Genomic DNA, 27309 nt, shown 5'->3' on the forward strand with positions numbered 1-27309 from the left:
CTTTCTCTTTAGGTCTTTGGATGGATGCTCAGGCAGATCCTGAGATTTCTGTAGTCAACCTGACATAATAAAATGTTCTCTGATTACTTTAGTGCTAAGATTATTCTCATGCCAGTAATTAAAATCTCCTCTTCTGTGTGGTAGTTAAAATTATGATCCTTATTTAAAGTTAAGATTCTCCTTTCCCTTAGCTGCAGCTTGGTTGGTTGCAACATGGTTGACCCTTCTCAGTAGGGTCTAGCTCCTCCAGGAGAGGGGTCATGGACAAGAGAGATCAGAGGTAAGAGGCAGACAGGAGTTGATGTCACCTACAGAGTTTCCTCTGGCCCCAGAGGATGTTTAAAACTGATCTTGTTATTATGGGCTCTGTCTCGGGTTCCTCCTCTGAGATCTCCAGACAGCTTTGCTTGGGTTAAGGCATTGCTTCCCCATGAGCTGCATGCTCATAACCATGGTACCCATCCACTCTGATACAGCCACACTGGCCTCTTCACTATTTTTATGAATGTGCCAGGTACACTGCCACCTGAAGGACTTGGCACTAAGCATTCCCTCTGCTCTTCCCCCAGATATCTGCATAGCTTGCTCTCTCACTTTATTCCAGTCTCTAGTAAAACATCCCAGCCCAGCAGTCTTCTGAGTCTGTCCTCTCAGAAACAGCAATCCCCTACCATGCATATATATATATATATACACACATATATATATATACACACACATATACATGTATATATATATACATATATATACACATATATATATTTATGTTCTGGGATACATGTGGAGAACTTGCAGGCTTGTTACATAGGTATACACATGCCATGGTGGTTTGCTGCACCCATCAACCCGTCATCTACATTATGTTTCTCTAATGCTATCCTTCCCCTAGCCCCCCACCCCCCGACAAGCCCCGGTGTGTGATGTTCCCCTCCCTGTGTCCATGTGTTCTTGCTGTTCAACTCCCACTTATAAGTGAGAACATGTGGTGTTTGGTTTCCTGTTCCTGTGTTAGTTTGCTGAGAATGATGGTTTCCAACTTCATCCATGTCCCTGCAAAGGACATGAACTCATTCTTTTTTATGGCTGCATAGTATTCCATGGTATATATGTCCCACATTTTATTCTCTACCATCTTTCTCCACTGAAGTCTTCCACATAGTGCCTGTCATTACTTGATATATGTTCATTTAAATATTTCTTTAAAAATTATGTGTCTCCTCCTCTTTCTCATATCAGAAGTAGGCTCCATGAGGGCCAAGAGTTTTTACTTCTTTTGCTGACTGCTGCATCCCTAGTGCCTAGAGCAGAACCTGGCACATGGAAACTACTCAGTAAATATTTACTGGGTGAATGAATAAAAGAAGGCATGAACACAGAAAGATCAGCCAGATATAATGATTTGCTCTTCTGTGTGTATCTCAATTTGGAAAAGATTTTGTTCTTAATTAATTAGAATTAATTTACTTTTAAACCTTTGATCAGAGCTATTCATTGAAATGGATTCCTGGGGTAAAAGGCAAGACCTATGAAAATCAAACTTGCTTTTGGAAATATAAACACAGTAGAATTTAATCACAATACCATTTTACCTAGTCTGTGATTTCTTTTTATTCAAACTGTAATACAGGAAATTGGTTATATAGGATACAATATTGAATTTAATTTAAACAGAAGCAGATACTCTTATTAGCTAAGTTCAGGCAAATAGTATTATTATCAGAGATTCTCAAAGATAGGGAAAAAGACTTCTGTTGTTTTGCCTTGTATAATACTGGGAAATACATGGAGATTTCCTTGTATAATACTGGGAATAATATATATAATGTATAATATATATTATATATGGAATATATATATAATATATAAAATACTTGTCTTGCATAATACTAGAAAATACATGGGATTTCCTCTCTATGTCTTTTTTTCATTCCTTCAAATTTTTATTAAAGAAACTAGGTTTTTGCCCTGTAGAGTTTTCTATAGTCTGGATTTTGCTGATTACATCTTTGTGGTGTAGTTTAACTTATTCCGCTATCCTTTAAATTTCCTGCAAATTAATAGTTTGATAAGACATTTTAAAGTTAAAGAAATAAGATAATTCCAATTTTGCCTATATGTGCTAACTTGAACTAGAAAAGGAAGGTTGTTTTGGACTATTTTCACAGCCCCTGCTTTCATTCTGAACCTTACTCCCTATACCCACAATGCATTACAGAGACCCTCCGTTGATCACACCCCTCCAGCTCCCATCACCCAGGAATCTCCAAGCTGCTTTTTTCTATGGGTACTGCCACTGTCAAGGGACTCCTGCTACCACACTGCACCAATAAAGGACTTTATATTGATCCTGTGTATAGTAACTAGCATTTGTTGAATGCTTACAATGTGCCAACATTTTCACCTACTTTACATGCATTATTTTATCCTCACAACAGCACTGCAAAGTAGACACTGGCTTCCTTGGGTTCCTCAAGCTTGCCAGAGTCCTCCCAGAGCTTACGCAACTGATCTTTCCTCTGCTTAAAAAGCTGCCCCTCCTTCACCTGTTTAACCTCTGCTCACTGAGCAGATCTCAGTTCTGCCATCCTTTCTCAAGCAAGCTGTTCCTGACCCCCAAGTTAAGCCAAAGCACACATTCTCAAAGAACCCCATGTACTTCTCTGAAGCCCTTTATCACAGTTTTGATTTTTTACTTACTTGATTAATGATCAGCTCCCTTCCAGCCTGCAAGCTCCATAAGGACAAATACTAGGTCCGTTTTGACTCAGCTTGGCATCTCAGGCACACACAATGCCTTATGCCTGGCACACTCCATACATATATGTTGAATGAATGTAAGGCTAAGCCTGTACCCAAGGCCAGCTAGTAAATAGTAGAGTTAGAATTCAAGCCAAGCAGGTCTCACTCTAGCCCAGATTTCACCCACATTCTCCCCAGCCTCGTGGCCATTGTTATTTGGACTGTTGGCTCTCTCCCTTCAAGAGCCAGCTCTGGACCAGCTTAGTCTCCCTTGTTGACCCCTTTTCCCATTTCCCGCTGACTGTTGACTGGGACCCAAATGTCTACCTCTCTCAGCCAAGGCTTTGCAAGTATACTTGAACTTCTGTTTCATTGAAAGTCAGAAATTTCATGCCTTAAATGGACATGGTAAAAGGTGAGTTACCTATTTTTTTAGACTATACTAACTTAAAGTTTGCATTCATTTTTTAGAAACAGTTTTTCAGCCACAAAAAATAGATTAGTCACTGCAGATTCAAATAAGAAGAGAAAAAATCCCTTCCAATGAGGAGAGTTTAATTGGGGTAGGGGCCAGGGGGAAGAGACAAGAAAATAGATTTTTACCGTAAGTACAATAGTATAAAGATGAGGAAGGGGACAGGAAAGAAGCATCTGTAGCAAGGGCAGTTTAAATGAAGAGATGACATTTCATCCAAGCTTGGAGAGGTAAGTCAAAGTCTGCTTGGTGGGCAAGTGCAGGGAGTGGATACTCCAGGCATAGAGTATGAAATAAGATTCATGACAGAGGCTGGTGGCTAAGTTAACTTGAAGCTTGATATGGCCAGATCAAAGACCTGTGAGGCAGGATGTGGGAGAAGAGGCTGGTGGGCAGAGCTAGAGAGAAAGTTGTAGCTAGCCAAAGTCTTCATTGTAATAAGAAACCATTAAGGGTGTTAAGTAGGAGCAGTGATATATTCCAGTTGGCATTTAAGAAGAAAAATTGGATGATGGTGCCGATTGAGGGAATAAATCTGGAGCGCATGAGTTACCAGGGAGGTAGGTTAGGAGCATGAGGGAGAAATGTCTGAATTTTGGTCATAATATTGGGAAGGAAAAGATAGGAATAAAGCTGAGAAATCAATGAGAATTTGTGGAGGTAGTTGGTAAGAAATAAGTTTGCAGTCTAAGAAAAACTGCCAAGTTTATGTCTTGGGTAATAGGTATATTATGCTTTCCTAAGGAATACAAATGAACAGCCTCATTGGGAAGATAATGAGTTTGTCCATTATCTTTCCAATGTTAAGTCCAAAGGGAGAAATCCAGTAGACAGTTGTCAATATGAATCTAGAGATTAGGAGAAGGGTGAAAACTGGAGATAAAAATCTTGGAGGCTAATGAAATGTAGGTGTAATTTGAAGTCATGGAAATAGATAAGATGCCCCCAAAAAGAGAGCATAAGCCAGAAGAGCAGACTAGTAGTTGTTTCCTGGGAACATCAACATTTAAGACAATGGTTCTTAACTTTTTTGAGTCATAGATTCTTTTGAGAATGTGATGAAAGCTAGAATCTGCTCCCCCCCAGAAAAATATTCATATGCATATGAACATCGAAGCTATGCATTCTCTAAGGATGCATAGACCCACATTCAGAACTTTTTTTTTTGAGGTGCAATTATAGAGAGAAGAGCATGTGAAGGTGACTAGAGAAAGTGATTGGAGAAGGAGAAGGAAAACTCAGAGAGAGTTGCTATGTATACATCAAAAAAGAAGAGAAGGAGAAGTTACTTGTCATTTAAAAATTTCATAGAAGACAGGAGAGATAGAGATGGGAAAGGGCTCATTGGACTTAGCAACTTGGAAATCATCAGTAACCTTTTATGAGAAATTTTAATAGTGACTAGGGCAAAAACCATACTGTAGTAAAGACTGATGGGCAAGAAAACTGAGGCCATGGTTATAGACTCTTTTAAAAGCATAATGATGGTAGAGACAGAGTTTTTAATCTTTTCATCACATTAGTATACTTACATGTGCACAGATGGCATAAATGATGGGGCCAGTCTCAGAGGATATGGAAAGGAACCAGGATTGGATATTAGACTATTTGTAGATAGATGGGGGGGATGTTGAGAGGATTCGTATATAGTAATCTCTGTTTTCTTTGTGGATATTGACATCAGTTGAGAGAAGATAGCAGGAATGGGACAGCATACCTGGGGGAAAACTATGAAACTGTTGTGTGTACAAGAAGGGAGAGACTAATGATGTTTACAAGAATTTCTTGGGGATTGGGAGGACAATTGAAGTTGGCCATATAGATTTAGTTAGTCCTCAGATTATGGCTTGTCATCATCAGTGCTTCTCAGGAAATGTTCAGTTCTGCCTTAGTTTCTCTTTTTCTTAAACAGAATGAATAATGCATGTATGAGTAACAACTTTTAAATAGCAAATGATTAGAAGAGCTTAGAAGAAAATTAAAAGAGCCAAGTATGTTATATCTTTTAGGCAATGACTTTTTCTAAAGTGTAAAATAAAATTTATCAAATACATGACTGTTCTTAAAATCTTCTTTGGTAAGACTAGTTTTGGACTTTGAAAATCTGTAACCAAGAGGTTACAGACTTTTTTTTTCCTGTTTGACTCTTAGGTAGGAATAGAACAAACTGCTCATTAGAAGATACCTTGTAATATAGTATTCTGAAATATGCAATTGCAATTACTTGAACAAAAATGTCAAATTAAGGCTCTTCTCATAACCTTTATGAAAGTATCTAATGCATTTTTTCAAAACATTAAGCTAAGGGGGAAAGTCTGTGTTTTTTTTCCTCCTTTTTTTTAAATCAAAGAATAAGTTAATACTGTCCATGTGGATTCAATGAAAAAATACTAAAGAATTTAAGAAAACTACCTAGAGCTAAACTAAGAAAAATATGACCTAATTTAAAATATTTTGGAAGTCATCACTGAATATATCTTCTGATATTTCAAGTTTAAAATTTTGACATTTACTTTTTATCAATAGAATGAAGTAAATATACACCCCTGGAGGTAACTATGCATTTTAAAGAACTGTGAAAGAAATGGAACATTAATTTTGCCTCTTTAAGTTACTTATATGTGCTACTCAAGTTTTTATGTACACTTTGTAAATATCATTCTGTCCTAAAAATTTTGATTTGCTGAAATATACCACCATGTGAAATGCATGAAGGAGAGAACAAGGGAATTAGATATTGATGAAGAACAAATGTACTGCATAAGGTGTGAGGGTAATTGCTTAGGATTTTTGTTTTGTTTTATTTTTTCCCCCGAGATGGAGTCTCACTCTGTCACCCAGGCTGAAGTGCAGTGGTGCGATCTTGGCTCACAGCAACCTCTGCCTCCCACGTTTAAGCAGTTCTCCTGCCTCAGCCTCCAGAGTAGCTGGGATTACAGGTGTGCACCACCATGCCCAGCTATTTTTTTTTAATTATTATTTTTAGTAGAGATGGGGTTTCACTATGTTGGGCAGGCTGGTCTCAAACTCCTGACCTCATGATCCACTGCCTCAGCCTCCCAAAGTGCTGGGATTACAGGTTTGAGCCACCATGCCCAGCCAATTGCTCAGGTTTAAAAAAATTATTAGTAAAGGAATAGCTCTTAGCACAGTTCTCTTTTCCCTTCATACAGATGAATATTCAATAACTGCTTCTGAAGCTTTAAGAAAAGAAATATTCAAATGTAAGCCTTGAGATGAGATGAAAAAAAAAAAAAAAAGAAAGAAACACTAGGAAAGAGATTCCTTTTCCCTTTCCAGAACTGTCTCCCTCTCCCTTCTTCTCCCAAGTACCTGCACACACACTGCTGCTTTCTGGGCACCTCCATGCTCTGGAATCATCATCTTGCCTTAGCATCTAACAGAAATGTGTCATTGTGCTCTCAAGTTTCTCCATGCTGTTCCTTTTTCCACACCTCCTGTTTAGACTGACCCTGGTCCCCACAGTGTCAACCACACCACTTGTAACGACATTTTCTTTCCTCAGTCCCTTATCTTACCCCACCATAGTTGCCTAATGCCTCCTTCCTTCCCATGCCCAATTTTTAGGTTGGCATCGACCCAGGACTTTGCTACTGCTTGAGTTGGAGCAGGCTTACTGTGAGGAGGAGGCACTTGTCCTGGAAGCTCGAGGGGAACAGAAGTTTTCAGAAGCCCCACTGCTGCCTACACCACCCTTTCCATTATAAATTTTGGCAAACCAGTGAAAGCAGTGTGCTGAACAGGGCTAAATTTGGTTTAAAGACTATATTTATACCAATACCTTTTTTTTTTTTCAATTTTTAGATGAGCTGAACAAAGTGTTTTCCATTTCCCAATGCTTTGCTTTTCTACTTTTCTGTCACCCCTTCCTCAAAAAATAAAAGTAAAAAACCTTAACTGTTGGTTTTATTTAATACAAAATAGCAATATAGCCCTCTGTTGCTTCTCTATCTTTAGACATCTTGAAAGAGAGCGACTAGCCAATGATTTGTCAGATAGCCAGGTCTGTTTCTGGTTTGCATGAACAGTGGTGATTCCAAACCCTAGGAGGAAAAAATGGAAAATGTCTTAGAAATTTCAGATTCATGTGAAGCCAAACTGTGATCTCCTGCCAGTTTTAATTTACAAAACTCTCATAGTCCTGGATGTGTTTATTTGAACTTCAAGTTTTAATATCACCATTATATTCCAATAACCTCACTCCCTCAGTCCAGCCCACTGGCTGTGATCTAGTCTAGTGTGTATAAAAACAATGACTAGAACAGAAGAAGTTGGCTAATTGAGATTTTCTCTTTAGGCAATGTTTCTTCTATCGCCTGTTTAAGCCATGATCAGTAAAATAAATAGCTACGCTGCATGAGAAGGTGCTTTCCCTTTTCCTTTTGAAACAAGTTCTTCTAAGAGCTAGTTTCAAAAGCAGGCAGGGAAAAATAGTCATTGTTGATATAGGTTGAGCATTCCTAATCCAAAATCTGAAACGCTCCAAAATCTGAAACTTTTAATGGCCAACATGACACCACAAGTGGAAAATTCCACACCTGACTTCATGTGACTAATTGCAAAATTATTTAAAATATTATATACAACTACCTTCAGCCTATAAGGTGTATATGAAATATGGATGAATTTTGTGTTTAGACTTGGGTCCCATCCCCAAGATATCTTATTATATATATTCAAATATTCCAAAATTTGAAAAAAAATCTAAAATCCAAAACACTTCTGGTCCCAAGCATTTTGGATAAGGGATACTCAATCTGTGTTTCACAGTTTCCCAGTGATAGCACAATTACATCCTGTAATTTATAGAAGGCAAAGTGACTGGAACCCAAGAGGGAAATATAAACCAGAAGAGCCTTGGGCAAAGTCTTGTGTCAGAACAGGACCTCATTTACATTATCTCCTTTCATTCTTTCTGGGAGCCTCATTGCCAAAGGTTTGTGCCAGAACAAGCATAAAACAGTTATAAACTACACACAGATCGGGTAGATAACAAATGTCAGTGTTTGATTGTTCTTTTTTTCAAAAGTGCTCTGTATTCTCAATTGTGGGCTGCAATGACTGACCACACAGAAGAGTAAGAGAGAAGTTTTTGGCCCATAAAAGTAACTTAGCAATTGCCAAACAGAAAAGCTGCTGCCTGTCACTAGAATCAGAGGCTAATGCCATTTTACCACAACAATGTGTTCTGGAACGCACCGGGTTTACACTTCTGGATGCCTCTCAGTAGGTCATTCATTCACTTATTCAGCAGATATTTTTCAAATGCCTTGCTGTGCACAATGCTGAGTGAGTCTCCAGTAGACCATTGGAAAAAATATGTAGTCCCATTCTTAGCCACAAGGAATCCAACATTTAGATGAGAATACAAGATATAAACATATGAAAAGTTAAATAATAATACATAGTGGTAGATGTTCAAGGGCCAAGCTGGTTTAAGTCCTATTGAAGGTCAGTAGAGGTTAAATCACTGGAATATAGGCATGGCTATGGTATCACCTCGGGCCAGTAAGCTCCAGAAGATGATGCCTGTTGGAGAGTAGTGAGAGATAAAAAGATAAAGGAACCAGGCTGTGGAGACACCTAACAGGCCGAAGGCCTTATCCCATCCATAAGCAGGGACAGGAAAGGATTGTAACATGGCAAAAGTTGTGGTTTCATTTGATGTATTGGCCACTTTTGAAGAGAAGGGCAAAAGTTGTGGTTTCATTTGATGTATTGGCCACTTTTAAAGAGAAGGGCAAAAAGAATATTTCAAAGAATGTTATAAAAATGCCAATATGAGGAAATAAATGCTGGATTCAGGTGGAAGTGGTGAGGATGAAAGGAAGGTACAGAATCATAAGATATAAAAGAAGAAAGGATAAGATTTTGGTGTCTTTCTGTGGGGACATGAGATAGAGGTAAGAAACAGCAATAACCCTGAGCTTCAGTATCTTTGTTAATTGAAACAATAACAGGACCGTTGGCAGCTAAAAAGAAATTAAGTGTGGCTAGGCACAGTGGCTCATGCCTGTAATTCCAGCTACTTGGAGGGGTGAGATGGGAGGATGGCTTGAGCCCAGGAGGTTGAGGCTACAGTGAGCCATGATCGTGCTACTGCATCCCAGCCTGGGCAAGAGTGAGGTGCAAATAAAAGAAAAGAGAAAAGAGGAGAGGAAAGGAAAGGAAAGGGAAAGGGAAAAGGAAAAGAGGAAAGGAAAGGAAAGAAAAGAAAAGAGAAATCAAGTGGGGGAAGCTGATTTTGGAAGATAATGAACCAGGCTCCATGCACATGAGCATGGGCATGAAGCAGATGGCAAGAAGAGTCTGTGCTTTGGAAGAAGGATGTGAATGGTTCATGTTGAGCATTGCTGTCTACAGGGAAATGGTTCAATCTGTGAAAATACCTGAGCTTCATGACAATATAAAAAGAGTCTTAGTGATTTTATATGATTATGAGCTGAGAGGAGAGTTAATGAGGAAATGCAGGAAAATCAAGAAGTGATATGAGAATCAGAAGAGTGTCACAGAGTCCAAAGATAATGAGCTTTGAGTTTGAAGGATGAAATTTTGCAGAGGTAACAAGAAGAATTCTGAGGAAGAATGTGAGATCTGGCAATTTTTGCTCTAGATATTCAGATTATTTTAATCATTGGACATGCTTATTCGTTTTGTTTGGGTCTTTAACATTGAACTATTTTCCTTTCTTGCTTATTTTAGATTTTTTCTGGCCCTTCACATACAGCGTACGATCTATTTTACATCTCTTTAGTACCTCTCATACCCAGTGAATCTGCTAATCTGAATTCACAGTGAATCTGCGAATCTGAATTCACTTGTATGCTGTAACAATAATAGGCTGTTGTGAGAATTAAATAAACAGTAACTGCAGTATAATAAACATTCAACAAAAATTATTTGAAAATTTTCAAACCTTACAGCTTTTGTGTGTTTTGTATCTATAAATGCCTGAAACCTTCTTTAGAACAAAGATGATAACTTTATTGTTTTAATGTTCTTCCATGAGCACTTAGGTCAGCATCATGATATATGGGTTAAAAGAGGTTTGAAGTCCTTGGTTTTCTGAAAGATCTTTGATTCTTAACTCAGAGGCTCCTACAATTATTGTGCTTATTAGATTAAGTACACACCATAAACACAGAACTTCAAAGGTAGAAGAGAAATACTGGATTCTCTTCATTCCTCTCAATGGTTAATGCAATTCTCTGCTTCCTTTCTCTATGTCTACCCTAAAAGGAGTGCCAGAACAAAGGCCCTATGAATTGTCCCATTTTGCTGTTTAAATGATGTCTTCATCTCATCTGGAAGGAACAATCCTAATATTCAGCCAAGTCCATTGGAAGCAAGTTAAATGACCTCCAGCACTCCTCTCTTGATAATATTTGGGTGTCTTTTATGCTTCTCCATGAAAAGAAAATTTACTGCATGGCAAACCAGGCCAGTGAATTATTCTCCTGAATAGACCCATTCTTTGTTTGAATACAAAGCAACCTTTTCATGTGTTTCCCAAATAATTACTCTGTTTGCCTTTACCTGAGTTTCCTCTAGTGTCATTTAATGGAACAAAATGTACTTTTTCCTAATAGAGGTTTTAGACTCTCCAGTATACCATTTCTCTATTACTGTTCATGCTCTGAGTTCCTTTTATCTAAATAATAAATCTACAATTTGTGGAAATTGTTCCCAAACTTTAAAGCTAGTTCTCTGTTCTCTTTGGCATAGAATTTAGATTTTATTTGCTCTCAAATAAGTTTTTCCAATGGGGAGATTTGGGTCTAAGAATATTTATTATAAATAAAGTAAAAACAGAAAGTCCTGTCTAGAAGTTAGAGTATGGCATAAATATATTGTTCATCAGCCATTTCTTGTGGCTTTTAATTTAAGCCCTTAGGTTAAATGAAGGATATATTTACTCTGTAGTTCATAATACTATATTTGTGGAAATATTTTCATAGTATTGATGGTTTTAGATTTCTTTACAATGGCAAAGTAAAACTTTGAAAAAAGTTAGTGTCAACATCAGAGATAAAAGGTTAGTCAATTTCTAAATGGTTTTCAAGTTAAAATTTTTCTTTTTTCTTTTTTTTTTTTAATCTTAAAACTTCCCAGTGTGAAGTTAGAATTTTTAAAGAGGCAATGAAAACCACAGACAAAATCTTTTTTAAAGAAATGTACCAAGTATCCAGGAAATTACATGTTTCAGAGATTCATGCACCGTTAGTTATCATCTTCAGCAAGAAAGAAAACGGTTTACTCTGGTAACTGCCTTTTGCTGATAAGATCCAAGAAGGAAACCAGTTCCTGCCTTATGAACAGTCTTATTAGAATAAGACAAATGTTTACTGATTCTCAAAGAAATAAAAGGGACACTTTTGTGTAAAGTGTGTTATTGATTAGATCAGAGTATTGGGTGTCCAGAGAAATCTATTAAGCCTAGCTGCATCATGTGGAGCAGTCGTGCCACTGCTCATTATCAACTCTCTGATGCTAAGTATAACAGATTCCATGCTTCTCAGTCTACCTTCTGTGGTCATACCTGAAGGCTCTGTGAAGTTATGTTTCTGGCCTCCGAATGGAATTTTTTCAGTTCCATATTCTTTGAACATCATCAAAACTTTTTGAAAGAGACGTTCAGAAGCTATTTTATGCAAATTGCTGCACTTTCAAGGAGACATGCAAGAGATTTAAATAAAATTGTTGTTTAAACACAGCCACGTTAAATAGATGTTCAAGAAGAATATTTTATCTATGATCAGAGAATTATGGAAAAAGAATCATCAGCCACGGAACTGAAAGGAGGGTACACGATTAATGCTTTTTAAAAAAAAAATAAATGCACTTATTTCATGAAAAGATATAAATTCACATATAGAAAATCTGAAAAAGAGAGAAAAGGAAAAAAATCACCATCAATTCTACACAATCATTGTTTTAATCTTGGTGTCTAGTTTTTCTTATTAACTAAAAGTTTATTTTTAAAATTAAATTATATTTGTTAAAATTATTGTAGTTTTACAAATGTAATTTTTAAATATATCACACATAGAAAGGTATATTTAATTTATAATGTGACAAAGCTCAAAGATATAATTATGGGGTAGCAAATGATAACTTATATGGTATTTGACCTTTTAATTTCAAAGTTTTTTGCATTCTATCCATTTAGTTCTTTTCCATCATTATATGTACTGTTAAGTCTTTAGAATGTTTTGGCACATGGTGTGCATTACACCCAAGTTTATTGTGTGATTGTTGTTACTGTACTTAGTAATAGAAATAATTCAAATGTTATTCATTATAAGGGCATCTATCACTAAATCCTTTCATAGTGCCAAATAAAATACGTTTTAGAACAGTATGTTAAATGATACATATTATCTAGTAAAATGTAGAGGGAAGTGCAGGTGGTAGAAGTCATTTAAAACACCTGGATTCATGAAAACAAATCCACTTTTAATAGTCATTGGTTTTCCTGCAGGGACAGAAATACTGTTCTCTCTTTCAAAGGAATTCATTCCAAATTGAATTACCTTTCCTGACAACACTCCTTTCATCCGACTTCTTATAAACCTCTGCCTTCCCTTAAACAGGGTAAGAATTACCTGCCTTATGACCCTTTATTCTCAGGGCCATCCTAGTGAATCAATTTTATAAATTAATTTAAACAATGTTGTTACCCACCTAGGGAACTGTTCACAGTGGTCTTTTGGAAACTTGACCACAACTCACAGGAGGGGATGCAGTGGGAATTTGGTCCATGAAGGTTATCCTTTTGGCCTAGTGAAACCAGGAAGTGTTTCTCAATTAACTTCAAGTATGGACAAGTTCCCACAGCATCTGAGACTACCCCTTGGCATTATTATCCTCATGTGAAGTCCTTAATGCCTGCTGCATGTGATACTGTGATTTAAAGCAGCAAATTGTTTGAATGTCTACCATGTATCTCTTAATATCTTTCATGTTGTAAAATAAATTTTATATTGCTTGTAGGGTCATATTCTTTTGCAACCTCCTTCTAGCCCATGTTAATGTAATTTCTTTAATTAATGGATAGAATGCAAAAATTAATTAATATAATTAATTACATTGAATTAATGTAGTTCTGGGTGTGGAACTGAATGGATAGAATGCAAAAAATTAATTAATTAATTTAATTCATTACATTAAATTAATGTAATTCTGGATGTCTCTACAGGTAACTGCAGAACCACTCAACTTGCCTAACTCTCATGTTAGCATTGGTGCTATTTATTGATTGTTCTTTATTTCTAAGCAAGAACATATTGTTACCATCACAACTCTCCTTCCGCTTTTTTTTTTTTTGAGACAGAGTCTCACTCTGTCACCCAGTCTGGAGTGCAGTGGCATGTTCTCAGCTCATGACAACCTCTGCCTCCCAGGTTCAAGCTGGAAGCTGATAACTGAGGGAGGAGACTTATGAAAACAATATTGATGATAATAATAACAATCTCCAATGCTTATAAATTTCTGTAATGTTGGCATTATTTCTTCCTTAATGTTTGTGAGAATTCACCAGGGAAGCCATTTGACCCTGGAATTTTTTTTGTGGGAGGGTTTTACAATTTTGAATATAATTTCCTTAACAGACATAAGGCTATTCAAACTTTCTATTTCTTGTCAGATTTGTTCATTTGTGTTTCTCAAGGAGTTCATTTTATCAAAGTCATTGAATTTATTGGTGTAACACTGATGGCGATATTCCCTTTTCTTGCTTAAATGTCTATAGCATCTCTAGTAATGCCTCTCTTTCACTTTTTTTTTTTTTTTTGAGATGGAGTCTTGCTCTGTTGCCCAGGCTGGAGTGCAATGGTGCTATCTTGGCTCACTGCAGCCTCCACCTCCTGGGTTCAAGCAATTCTCCTGCCTCAGCCTCCCAAGTAGCTGGGACTACAAGCACCCACGACCATGCCCAGCTAAGTTTTGTATTTTTAGTAGAAACGGGGTTTCGCCATGTTGGCCAGGCTGGTCTCGAACTCCTAACCTCAAGTGATCCGCCCACCTCAGCCTCCCAAAGTGCTGGGATTACAGGTGTGAGCCACCGTGCCTGGCCTTCACAAACCCTTTTAATAATCCAGTGGGAATCCATTAAGCATTAAAGCTCTATAGTGAGATTATGCATCATTACTTTCAGTATTCGTGGCCATTTGAGTAGCAGGAATCATTTTCTCAACTAGACTTAGTGGGTAAATGAAAGTGTTCACAATGTAAAGGTTTATGGCTTGTTGTCTTATTGTGATGGTGGTTTTTGCATCTTTTGGCTTTTCTCTCCACAATTAAATTGAGACATTAAATATAAACCTTTCAAAGGGAATGAGAGTAAAAAATAAATGTTAACAGCAAGATCATGGAATTTGGGACTTCATTACAACTCTCCAAATTCTGATCAAAAGACTCACTTCAGAATTTAGAATTAGGAGTATTAAAGAATGATTAAAATAGCTGAGATGGATTCTAGTCAATGACTGGTTTGACATCACCTATTTCCCTAAGAGAATTTTTTTTCTCAATCTTTTAAAAAGACAGCAATTAATATCATTTAAGTTAAAAAATTACTGGGCAGGCATACTAGCTAAAGCCTGTAATCCCAGCACTTTGGGAGGCCAAGGCAGGCAGATGACTTGAGGTCAGAAGTTCAAGACAGACCCCGGCAACATGGTGAAACCCTGTCTCTACTAAAAATACAAAAATTAGCAGGGCATGGTGGTGCATGCCTGTAATCCCAGCTACTCAGGAGGCTGAGGCAGGAGAATTGCTTGAACCTGGGAGGCAGAGGTTGCAGTGAGCTGAGATTGCGCCACTGCACTCCAGCCTGGGCAACAGAGCAAGACTCTGTCTCAAAAAACAAACAAACAAAAACAGATTAACTATTGTGGCTGTTTTTAATGTTTTTAGGGATCACTTCTCTCCAGAGTCTAACACAGAAGGGTGAGTTGTGCCTACCCAGTATCTTGGATGCTGTGTGCTTCAGAGTTCCTGTAATGAAAATTATCTCTGCCCCATCAGATGGACGATGAATTCTGTGGTGCCTTCTCCCTCTCTGGTTTCCATGTTACTAACTGTCAGTGCCTTTGGTTGTAGGCAGAATACTTCTATGAATTCCTGTCCTTGCGCTCCCTGGATAAAGGCATCATGGCAGATCCAACCGTCAATGTCCCTCTGCTGGGAACAGTGCCTCACAAGGCATCAGGTGGGTGGTCTTTGCCTGAAGAAAGGTTTACACTTAAAATGTAATGATGATAAGAATATTTAAGATGCAAATGTCCTACATCAGAGAGGTTATGAAATGTTTTCCTGAAGACATCTGTTGATTTTAGGACAGTTGGACTGTTATTCTTTGGGCAAAGGATTAAGATGGGAGTGAAGAAATGATGGTTATATAATTTTCTAAAGATTCAGAATAGCCCCAGCCCAGCCCACACTAAGTTCATAAATGATTCCAGACTTTTTTAAAGAAAAAAAAGAGAAAGAAACACATCTAGTGAGATATATTTGGCCAATGTATGGATTAATGAGATACACAAAAATGTGGCAAAGATACAAAGTAAGTGATTGGGGGGCAAATGGGATAAGTCAAGAAAATTCCCCAAAAGTTAGCATTGTATTAAATTAGAATTTGAAGGAGAGAAGAGACATGGAAAAGTGGGAGAAAGGGGTTCAACGTTTCTAGTCTAATCATCCTTCTTTGCTAAGAAAATAATAGTATGTGATATTTGTTTAAAGCTTTTCAGCTTACAACAGACTCACTCTTGCGTTATCTAATTTGAATACTAGTAGCGAGTCAAATCCAGAATTGCAGCTCCATTTTCTAAATTAAAAAATTAAGACTTAGGAGATTTGACTGACTTGCCCAAAGTCAAATATTAGGATAGTAATAAGCAGTAGAGTTGAGACTAGAGCCCGGGATTTCTGACTTTTAGAAATATACAGAGATCACTTGTGTTATCATCCTAATGTATTTCCTTCTCATCTTTTTTCTCTGAATTTTTACATATTTGTGATAATATATATTTGGTTTTGCGTCAGATTTTTTTTTTTGCTTTTAACCTTTTAACATAACCATTTCCTATGTCATTATGGATTTTTTCAAAAGTTGTTTTTAATGCTCTTACAATATTCTATTTTATGGATATACCATAATTTATATACACATTCCCTTATTTGTTAATGATGTTGTTTTTAGAGTTTGACTATAGCAATATCACAATATTTTTTTAAACTAATGGATGGTAACTTCCATGCACATAGGAGCCCTATTTTTTTGTTCACTGTGGCTCCACCCCAGGGCCCAGCACAGAACAGGTATTCAGAAAGTAATTGTTGGATTAATGTGCGTACCAAAATCTTGGTGCTTATCTCATTATTTTGTTAAAATCGATTCCTAAAAGTTGAATTATTGTGTCAAATGATAGGAACTATGAGCTTCTTAAAGACTCTTAAAACAAATTGCCAAAATGCCAAATTACTTTCTGTAAAGGTTATCATACTCATTTTTACCCTGGTTAAGCAATAGCGAGAATGCTTGGCTTACTGTAATCCCATCAACATAGGTTATTAATCACATTAACTACTTTAGTGGCTTAAATAGTGAAAAGTCAGGCCAGGTGTGGTGACTCACACCTATAATCCCTACATTTTGGGGGGCTGAGGGGGGAGGATTCCTTGTGCCCAGGAGTTCAAGACCGGCCTGGGCAACATAGCGAGACTGTCTCTACAAAAAATAAAAAAATTAGCCAGGTGTGATGGCACATACCCATAGTCCCAGATGCTCAGGAGGCTGAGGCAGGAGGGTTGTTTGAGCTGGGGAGGTGGAGGCTGCAGTGAGCTATGATTGCACCACTGCACTCCAGCCAGGGCAACAGAGCAAAAAAGAAAAAAGTCAGTCTCAAAAAAGATAAAAGAAAGAAAAAGTAAAAAGTCATTTGTCACAGTCTTCTTTTGGTATTTTTTATTCCTATTAAGGTAGAAAATATTTTCTTGTATCTATTAGACCATGAAAAATGTGTACCATGCTCATTTTTATATTGAGATAATAGTGTTCTTCCTACTGATCTGCAAAGCTTGTTGTATATTAGGTATATTTACCACTTATTGCATTTTTTTCAATTTAACATTTATACTTTATTTTGGGGGAGAATATGCAGAGGCTTTAAAATCCTATGTGGTCAAACCTATCTTTTCCTTTGCAATTTTTTCCACTGCATTTATGTTTTGATACTAATTCCTATTCCAGAGAGCAGTTAAGTTATAACTTTCATATGCATCTAGCATTTTATAAAAATTTATTTTTGGAATATTATGAAATAAGGCTCTAACCTGAATTATTTTTGAGTCATTAACTTTTCTTACATGAGAAGTTGAATTGATTCAAGATATGCTATTTATTTCACATTAAGTTTTTCTACACATAGGGTGTGTTTAGAGATTACTCTTTATTTTACTATTGTGATAGTGGTAGCTTTATAGTGTTTTAAAATCATCGATGGCATACTCTCTCTTTTTAAAAAAAATTTAGTCCTATTCTTCTAGAGGAACGTGAAAATAAATTTTGTCAGATGTCAAGTAAAAATCCCCTTCGGAGCTAATTTAAGTCTCTAAAGTAATCAGGAGATCAGATACTTTTACAAAGGGCATTTTCAGATTACGGTTATCTACCACTTCCAGTGGATCTGCCTTGTTGCATTCCAGTGCCATAAGAGTGGGAGACTAAATAAACACAGAGTTTCTCTAATTTCCCGACCTAAGTGTCATCGTGGGTGTAGACAGGAGGAGTATAACTTCAGTTTCTCTTTGATCATCACAGTGCTGCAGGTGTAACCAACAGCACCCCTAGAGGATCTGTTTCTGACTTAGATGTGTTTGGGTTCTGGGTGAAGATTTATTCACCTGAGATGTGTAGCCCCAAGGATGTGAGTATCTATTCCAGAGATGTGGATACACTGATTCCACTCAGATGGCATTGGTAGGGCTTTATTACCTTGTGGAGAAGAGAAAGACACTCCAGCCACCAAATTCTTGGAATATGGTCATCACTCAATCTCATGCCCTGTCACATAGTGTTCTTTTTAGTTGAAAATAATTTTCTTTTTCTTTTCTTTCTCTTTTTTTTTTTTTTTTTTTTTTTTTTGAGACAGAGTGTCCCTCTGTCACCCAGGCTTGAGTGCAGTGGTGCGGGTCTCAACTCACCGCAACCTCCACCTCCTGAGTTAAAGTGATTCTTCACCTCAGCCTCCTGAGTAGCTGGGATTACAGGAGCATGCCACCATGCCTGGCTGATTTTTGTATTTTTAGTAGACATGCAGTTTCACCATGTTGGCCAGGCAGGTCTCGAACTCCTGACCTCAAGTGATCTGCCTGCCTTGGCCTCTCAAAGTGTTGGGATTACAGGCATGAGCCAGCACCAGGCTAAAGATAATTTTCTATAAAATTCTCCTTGATCATATTTTTTGCTCTTTTTGTTTTGTTTTGTTTTGGAAGCAGTCAGAATAAAATAAGTACATAACATCTCTCAATTTCTATTTTATATTTTTCTTTTTTTCTGATTAATAAAGGAATATAAGCTCATCATAGTCCATTAAAAATACATTAATTAATTACCAGTTATACCTACCTGCTCAGCTTCTGGTAAATCTTGCGTCTTTGAATTTCTAATTTAATGCTTGTGTCCTAAGTGCTTTTTTCACTTTTTGTGTCTAGTTAAAAAACTAACCTGCATAATGTGCACATGTACCCTAAAACTTAAAGTATAATAAAAATAAAAATAAAAAAATAAAAAATAAAAAAATCTTACTGAAATTCTACTGCTTAGGAAATTGACAAATAAGATTTTGAACATATGATGTGAGGATATTTTAATAGATCATGTTTAGATAGAATATCATTTTCTAATAATTTACGTTCTTTATAAATAATAAACGTAGAGGAAAAAGTGGGTGACACTTTGGTCAACCTGAAACTAAAAACAACAAGCCTTCTTTGGGAACCAGGTGATATGAACACATATGCCCATGTGTGCACACAGACTTGCACACACACACATCCTTTGCATATACAACTCCCTCACCCCACCCCACACACACATAGTCTTTTTGAAGCAGATGTAGGATTTGTTTGTAGAAATGCAGGTGCAAGAAGTTTATGGGAACCTTACACCATTGCAGGGCAGCTACTCATTAGCCTCATTAGCTCAGTCCCTCAGTAGGAGAAGTGAAGGTACCTTGCATTATTAAAAAGTAACCAAATCAGTGTGTCTTTGCTCTTAAGCATCCAGGTAGCATTCATTATTCTACAAGGCTATTTTATACCCCCAAGCTGCTAAACTGTTCTTTTATCCTACAGACTCCTATATGCCTAAACATTGCATGAAAAAAGAAAACTCTTGATCTTTAACAGTTATGAAGTGCCTGCCTTCTGGCATCAGAAGAGAACAAAAACAGGAAATACAAACTGCAGGGTGGTTCAGTAAAATTACTGAGTTGTATAACAAAAAACAGTTTCATGAAGCCAAGACTTTGCCTCTTTGAACACTCTCTTTTTCTGACCATGAAACCAACAGAGCAGTGGTGTTTCTCAACTAGGACTTTTAGGAATCCAATGTCTACACTGTTAAATAGGTGCTTATGCTGGAGAGACCATCTTCTTACAGGTGACCTCAGTTCTTAGCAGAATGTGAAGCCCAGAGTTTGTGCTAAGTATTTGGTAAGAGAATGAATGGCTGGCAGGGCAGCTTAAAGGACTGATGAATATTTATGTTGGATATTTCTAGTGATGTAGCGGTTCATGATCATGTGGTGTGGAGGATGGGCTCTTGCCTGCCTTTCTCATCTCTTGCCTTGTTGTAAGGACAGGGACTCAACTGACTGGAGGCTGAGGCTATCTGAGCACCATGCCCATCTGTGTGTGGGAGCAGTATGCAATCAGAACAAATTTGCTGCTTTCTTCTGTAGAAGAGTTAGTTGATGTGCAATCAATTGCATATCAGTCTGTACTTCAATGCTGTGAGTTATATTCGATCTGCTTTAGTTTTTCTGAGTTGTTTTAATTCACCTCGTTTAGATTATACATCCTATTCTGCACTGGAATTCATATCTGGCCTAACTTCATCTAGCGTTTGGGAACAATGGCTCTTTACTCATATGCCTATTGTTGCAAAAATACATGACTTTCACATTCCTCTTATTCCTTGGAAGCAAAGAGTCTTTGCTTTTTCTGCCTTTGATGTCTCTTTTTCTTGGTGCATCTGTTTTTCTGAGTGCATGTTGCTAGTATTTTATTCTCTACGTCTACTGTCTATGGTGAATTTCTGTCTCTGTGTATATGTGCAGATATGTGCATGTGTGGAAGTGCAAGTGTGTGCCTGTGCACACAAGGTATATGGTTGTGTCTACCATAACATATATCACATCTGTTGGTACCTAGTTTGTGACAGACAATATGCTAGATGCTGAGATTACAAAAACAAGATATAGTTCTTGCCTTTGAGAATTCTCATCCTTAGCAAAGGATGCAAACCATAATTAAATCATTACACCACAATGAAATAATATATACAGGTGTTTGTAAAATATATAAATGTAATTATATAGGCAAGGGGTGTTAGGAAAGGCTAAAGAAAGCAAGTACTATTTAATTTTGGCCTTGAAAGTTGAGTGGGAGGACAGTAGGACAGAAAACACAAGAAAGAGCATTCCAAGCACCTGGGTGTGCAGTAAGGAAATTGTGGATGTGCACCACACATTTGGGGAACTGAGAGAAATAGTTTGCGCAGAGCACAGGGTTGACAAAATGCAATTACTGGAGATGCAGCTAACTAAAGTCAGATTTTGTTTTTTTAAAGCAAAATTCTTTGAAAACTTTTAAAAGGTGTTTAATTATAAATATTATTACCTAAATGGTCTTATAGATAAAGTTTATATAAACAGAAAGGAAGACAAGTAGGGTTTGCACAAGAGAAAATAAAATTTTTACTTTGTGTTTTAAAATTGAAGAGTGGGCAAGTGTAATGGTATGGTTTATCACATCTTTCTGTAATTCTTCTTTTACATTAAAAATTAATTGTTGATCTGGCTCAAGATGTCCTCAGTGAAAAAAATAATAATTCATTGAAATTATAAGCTAGGTACCTCCTAATTTCTAAACTTTATTTCCTAGTTCTTTACAAATCATTCTGCAGTAGGGTTCAGGTCATAACTGTGCTTACATGCCTTCTATTTCCAAAGAGGTAGAAATGTGCAGGTAAAACTTATATACCTGGGCTGATGGGATTTTTAATGTGTTCATTTTTAACTTGAAGCTGAATTTAAGGGCTAGAGTTATTATGCACAAATAAAATTAGCAAAAATTGCAAGCCTAGAGTATATTAGGTCTTTAAAAACTATAAGAAGGAAAATATTTCATATCAGTTATAACAGTAATTGAATATAACTTTAGTAAAATAATTTTTAGGGATATCATTTCTTTTGGTTTACTAAGAAAATGAAGATACTACATCTTTAGTTATCTGCCAAAATTGCTTGCAGTTTTTCTATTTTAAAACTTTCATTAGATTTTGCAACCTCACTTTTGTTCCCTGCAATGTTGGAAAGCCGTATCTTCTAGCATCACCACAGGCCTAGGAACTCTGTGAACATGTCCTTACTTTAATTGACTTAAAGATTATGTTAGCAAACCACACACTTTTCTTTCTTTCCTTTTTTTTTTTTTTTTTTTTTTCTGATGGAGTCTTGCTCTGTTGCCCAGGCTGGACTGCAGTGGCTCTATCTTGGCTCACTGCAACCTCTGTCTTCTGAGTTCAAGTGATTCTCATGCCTCAGCCTCCCAAGTAGCTGGGATTATGGATATATGCCAACCCACCGGCTAATTTTTTTGCTTTTAGTAGACACGGGTTTCACCATGTTGGCCAGGCTGGTCTCCAACTCCTGATCTCAAGTGATGTGCCCGCCTCGGCCTCCCAAAGTGCTGGGATTACAGGAGTGAGCCACTGCACCCGGCCGCAAACCACACACTTTTATGTGAGCACTCCAAGCCCTCTAGAAGCATCCCCTGACAACTGACAACCAGAGCTTGTGAACACGTAGTCATAATTTAACCGGATTTGTAAACGGTCTTTCAGCACATCTGAAGATGCGGAAGAACTAATAATTGTTCTTAACTAAATTTCCTACAAACTTAATAAGACAGTTTTTGATATTTAACATCCAAGATACATTTTGAAATTTGATAATGCTGGCAAGCAGAAATGAAGATGAGTTTACTGATAAACATCTTCTCTTCCATACCAAGATTCTGGAAGCCAAAATAAAACTGAAGGGCCTTTTTAAAAGAATCAGGTGGGCTGCAAAGGAGAGGCTGAATGTGGTTCAGAAAAAAGATACACCTGGAAAATAAGTTTGGATGATGGCATCCAGTGAGGAAGATTCTGAAAGTTCTATCTTTAAGTATCCGTTCAAGTTTTTCCATCTTTTTATGCCTTAAAGCAATTATTGGCCTACCTGTCCATGTAAAAGAGTCATAAGAAGAGTAAAGTTTTATAATTGAACAAAGTATAAGTACAAAAAATTTAAAGAAATTACTTGTCAATTCCTTTGCTTCTTTCCGAAATAGAAATCTCCATTCATAAATGTTTTGTAAATTGGCATTTTTATATATGAGATTTCATTAAGCCAAGGTTTTCAACAGGGACAATTTTACTTTAGAACTTTAGACACAATTTTGTTTTTTCTTTTTATTTCTGTTAAAATATCTGTGTTTCCTTTTCATCATAATGATTTGCGATGTTAAAATCTCAAGTTTCAGGGGAGCTGGAAATGGAAGTCCATGTAATTTTGAGTATGGCATAGCAATGAACACTGACAATGCCAGAGCTGTAAGAGGAGTTTTGGGTTGCCAAAAGCACATTGAGAAATTGTATGACCAGCTTGTGTGCAATGCTTTACAGAAAAGGGCAGTCCAGTTTCTAGCTCATTTATTCCTATAAACCTAGGGAGAAAGTTTATCGACACTCTAAAAGGAAAAGATTTGTCTTAGCTTGATACAGTTTGCACAAGCTTGGCAGAAACCATAACCTGCCATGCAGAAATAAAATGAAGCAAAAAATCACATGTATACCCATTAGCAATATTTCTTTATATTCACAAGAAAGAACAAGAGTCTGGTGGATCTGCTACATCAGTCTTACCCAGTGGATATGTTATAATAACCCATTGGGTGTTGGAAATATACATAATCAGCTTCTCAGCAAATGATCACATCTGATTTGCCCCATTTTCACCCAGTGACTTGTGGTTATCCCACAATGGGTGTCCTCCTTCCCTCTTTGTACAGCAATGTCTTCAGTTCCCAATCCCTGCTTTGTGACTTCATTGTCAACACTTGCACAGGCCGAGTGATCATTAGACTCACAAGAAAGAGAAGCTTCTCTTTAAGAATATAAACCATTAGATATAACCCTATTCATGAGATTATTTCATCACATCAAACTCTCTTCTAGATTCCTGAGATATGGACACTTCTTATTAACAAACAGCCTGAGAAAATATTAACTTCATTAACTTGGTCCAATGATTGAACTCTAGTCTGAGTCGTAAAATATTTTCAAAGAAGATATTTTGTCACTTTCACTTACACATAGTAAACATAAACCAGTGGGGTATTGCTCATCAGACTTTATTTAAGGGATTATGAAACGCTGATTTCTAGCCCTTTTTGGATTATATGGAGGCTGATGAAGATGCCATAAAGTTTCTTCCCCAAATCAACCGCTTTTTATTTATTTTCATTTGTCTTTCTGTTCTTCCCATGCTACACTGATGTATACATAATTAACCACTTTATGATTCTTCTTTCCATCTTTAATTTCCAGGGAAAATATTTAAGATAGTACAAGTCCAGACTGTGAACAGAATATCCCCAATTCCATATTAATGAGGTAAAAATTGGAGTCATTCACTCTTTCTTCACCTGGCATGATGCTCAACTTCTGTGGAGCCCAGATGCTCAAAATACAGTTCCTACTCCAGTGGAGATACAAGGAAACCCACAACATGTGAACATTTTTGCTTTGTCCTTTGACTCTCTTCCCAAGATTTCTGTAAAACTAGAATCAACTAGATTAACTATTTCTCCACACTTTCTCTTTTTTTCTTTTAGTTGTTCAAGTTGGTTTCCCATGTCTTGGAAAACAGGATGGGGTGGCAGCATTTGAAGTGAATGTGATTGTTATGAATTCTGAAGGCAACACCATTCTCCAGACACCTCAAAATGCTATCTTCTTTAAAACATGTCAACAAGGTAAGCACCAATGGTGATTCAAGAGAAGACATGTTGTAAGGGCTTAGGTGTGATTTGGACCAAATATTTATATCTATACACACACACACACACACATACACACACACACATACATGGTTTTTTGGATGATGGCTCTATAACTACAGCAACGGAAGGAGGAGATGATAAGCACAGGATTTAGCAACAGTACTAAGATAGATTTTCTCTGACCTTGACCCCACTTTTAATATTAGGAATAGGAACCTTTTCAAAACACCTTTTCTTCCTCCCTCTCCACTCCTCCAACACAGTTGTTGGGAGTCCCAGTGTATCTCACCCATGGTCATGAATTTCCCCCTTTCTTGCTCTGTTTGCTCAAGGCAAGGTGGCTCATAATTATCAGCACTTCCCACTTGTCCCAAAGGCAACACTAATATAACCTCTAATGAACATCCACGGAGGACAGACTGCCACCTCATGCCAGTGATCCCAACCAGGTCAAGGCCTCACTCAATACCTCCCCACCACACCCCAGATGCCCATTTAACTATAAAGGCCTGGCTCCTTTCACATCCCCATACAAGCTTTTCTAGCTCAGAATTTAAGCTCTGGAGCATTTCAGTGCTCTAAAGATGTACCCATAAGTCATCTTACCCTCTGAAAGGGGAAAGGCAATACCATTCATTCAATTGCAGTGGGAATTTAACAAGGTACAGTAGATCCATAGGAGGAGATGAAGGCAGAATAAAATTTGCCTTACCTTCTTCCAAGAGTCCCCTACTGTTGGAAATAAGGGAGGCAAAATCTTACTCTGCAGCAGATTTAGTGAAATCCAAGTGATATCGAGGGAATGAGTTGGAAGTACTGGTATTTGATCAATTATGATTAATTGGTGGGCTAGAACAGAAATGAACACTACTGTCTCACACTGGCTGTGATTCACCCAACATGATTTCAAGGGTGTCCATATAAGCTTTGTTTCTCTCTGCTGAAGCTGAGTGCCCAGGCGGGTGCCGAAATGGAGGCTTTTGTAATGAAAGACGCATCTGCGAGTGTCCTGATGGGTTCCACGGACCTCACTGTGAGAAAGGTAAGACATGGAGCCGACTTCCCTTGCTCCCTTCCTAATGAACATGGATGTCGTGCAGGAGCCCCATGTGTATTGTGTATTTTTAACACCTGAAATTATTTTCCTGGTCACAGGGGCAGAAAATTTTGGCACAATGCCTTCACTTTCTGTGGCCATTCCTGGCCATCTCCCCCGACTCATCCCGCTTCAGAAATATAGCCACTGTACTTTGGCATAATCTTATGAAAATGTTGAGGTTTTTTTCCTCCTCTTAAGTTGGATTTAAAAAGCTAGTATCACCACTGATCTGAAATTGTTCCAATTGAAAGTAGCTTGATTCACAACTAAGAGTATATCTGAGTTACAAAGTTACGATAAGGCAAAAAAGTGGATGAAAAGAATTTGTGTAATAAGTACATCAATTTCAGGGAAATTAATTTTAAAAAATACATGAAAAAAGATATAAGCAAGGAAATGAATATTAATCATAAGATGTTTAAATACTAAGCTTATCTGACTACAGTAAGCAAAATATTTTTCATCTTCAAGAAATAAGAATATCCTGTGAGAGATAGTTAAAAAATAATTTTAAAATAAGTAAGGAAGAAGAATATTTTCTTATTTTTCTTCTTTGCATTTATGTTGGAATTAGAAGATTAAAGAAATGGGGCAAAGTGAAAATATTTAACAGTTTTAAGACCACATCTTAGTCGAAATTATTCTGGGGAAAATTTATTCAAGTATTCAAATGGAACCAATCCAAAAGTCATCTCTAAGAAATTGGCTGAGAAATTGAAAAATAGCCTAATTTATACCACAAAAATAATATTAATATAGCAAACTTGTATCTCTGAAGAGTAATCATTTTAGAGTCAACCACAAAGCTTGAAAATGTAGACCTGTTGTATTATTGACATTTCAAAATGGTCCTGCTCCAAAATACCATTTGGCCTTAATCAGGGTTCTCTCTCCCTATAAGCCCTTTGTACCCCGCGATGTATGAATGGTGGACTTTGTGTGACTCCTGGTTTCTGCATCTGCCCACCTGGATTCTATGGAGTGAACTGTGACAAAGGTAACAGTTTCTTTTTCAGAAGAAAGTTATTTTTACTTTTAAAATGTTTGATTAGAATAAGTTACTTTATATGTCCTCACTCTTCATAACAGCTCTGAGAGTGTATGGCTTAGGGTAAAGATGGCTGCTATAGTAACTGAAATCCCAATTTTAGTGTAGCATAATAGCAAAAGTTTATTTTCATTCACAGAATGCTCCAGTGCATTTTGCCTGGTCAGTGGGCAGGGCAGCTCTTCTCCATGCAGTGACTCAGGAGCCCGGGTACCATCTATCTGTGGTCCTGCCTAGAGCTTTGGAACTCTCTAGATCCAGCCAATAGGCAGAGAAGGATTGAAGTAAGCACTGCTAAAAATAAATAAATTAATTAAAAAATTTAAAAGCCCTGGCCCAGAATTTACCCACAAAACTTCCACACCTATTCCGTAGGTAGGAATTAGCCTCATGGTCCTACCTGGTTTCAGGCAGAAGAAATGTTGCCCCTGGCTGGACAGCTGTCTCCCACTGACATCTCATATTACGTAACGGGAGTGCAAATTTTTGTGAACAATTAGCTGGTCTTGCCACATGGAATTTTAGTATGTCCTAAATTGGTTTTGTGGGTGAGCTTCTAAGGCTAAAATTAAACAACCTGCTCTACATTGT

The 27309-nt window shown here is 37.2% G+C and overlaps 1 protein-coding gene across 1 annotated transcript in view; it reads left to right on the top strand.

The window, feature by feature from the left end:
* WIF1 (WNT inhibitory factor 1) overlaps nucleotides 1-27309 on the top strand; it is a 71724-nt gene that overhangs the window by 28722 nt on the left and 15693 nt on the right. Inside the window, exons 3-6 of the mRNA XM_001163469.7 lie at nucleotides 15338-15446; nucleotides 24404-24544; nucleotides 25518-25613; nucleotides 26572-26667. Coding sequence (XP_001163469.1) covers nucleotides 15338-15446; nucleotides 24404-24544; nucleotides 25518-25613; nucleotides 26572-26667 — 442 coding nt within the window. The remainder of the gene's footprint in view (nucleotides 1-15337; nucleotides 15447-24403; nucleotides 24545-25517; nucleotides 25614-26571; nucleotides 26668-27309) is intronic.

The sequence above is a fragment of the Pan troglodytes genome, chromosome 10 (genome assembly GCF_028858775.2).
Source record: "Pan troglodytes isolate AG18354 chromosome 10, NHGRI_mPanTro3-v2.0_pri, whole genome shotgun sequence".
Classification (NCBI taxonomy): Eukaryota; Metazoa; Chordata; class Mammalia; order Primates; family Hominidae; genus Pan; species Pan troglodytes.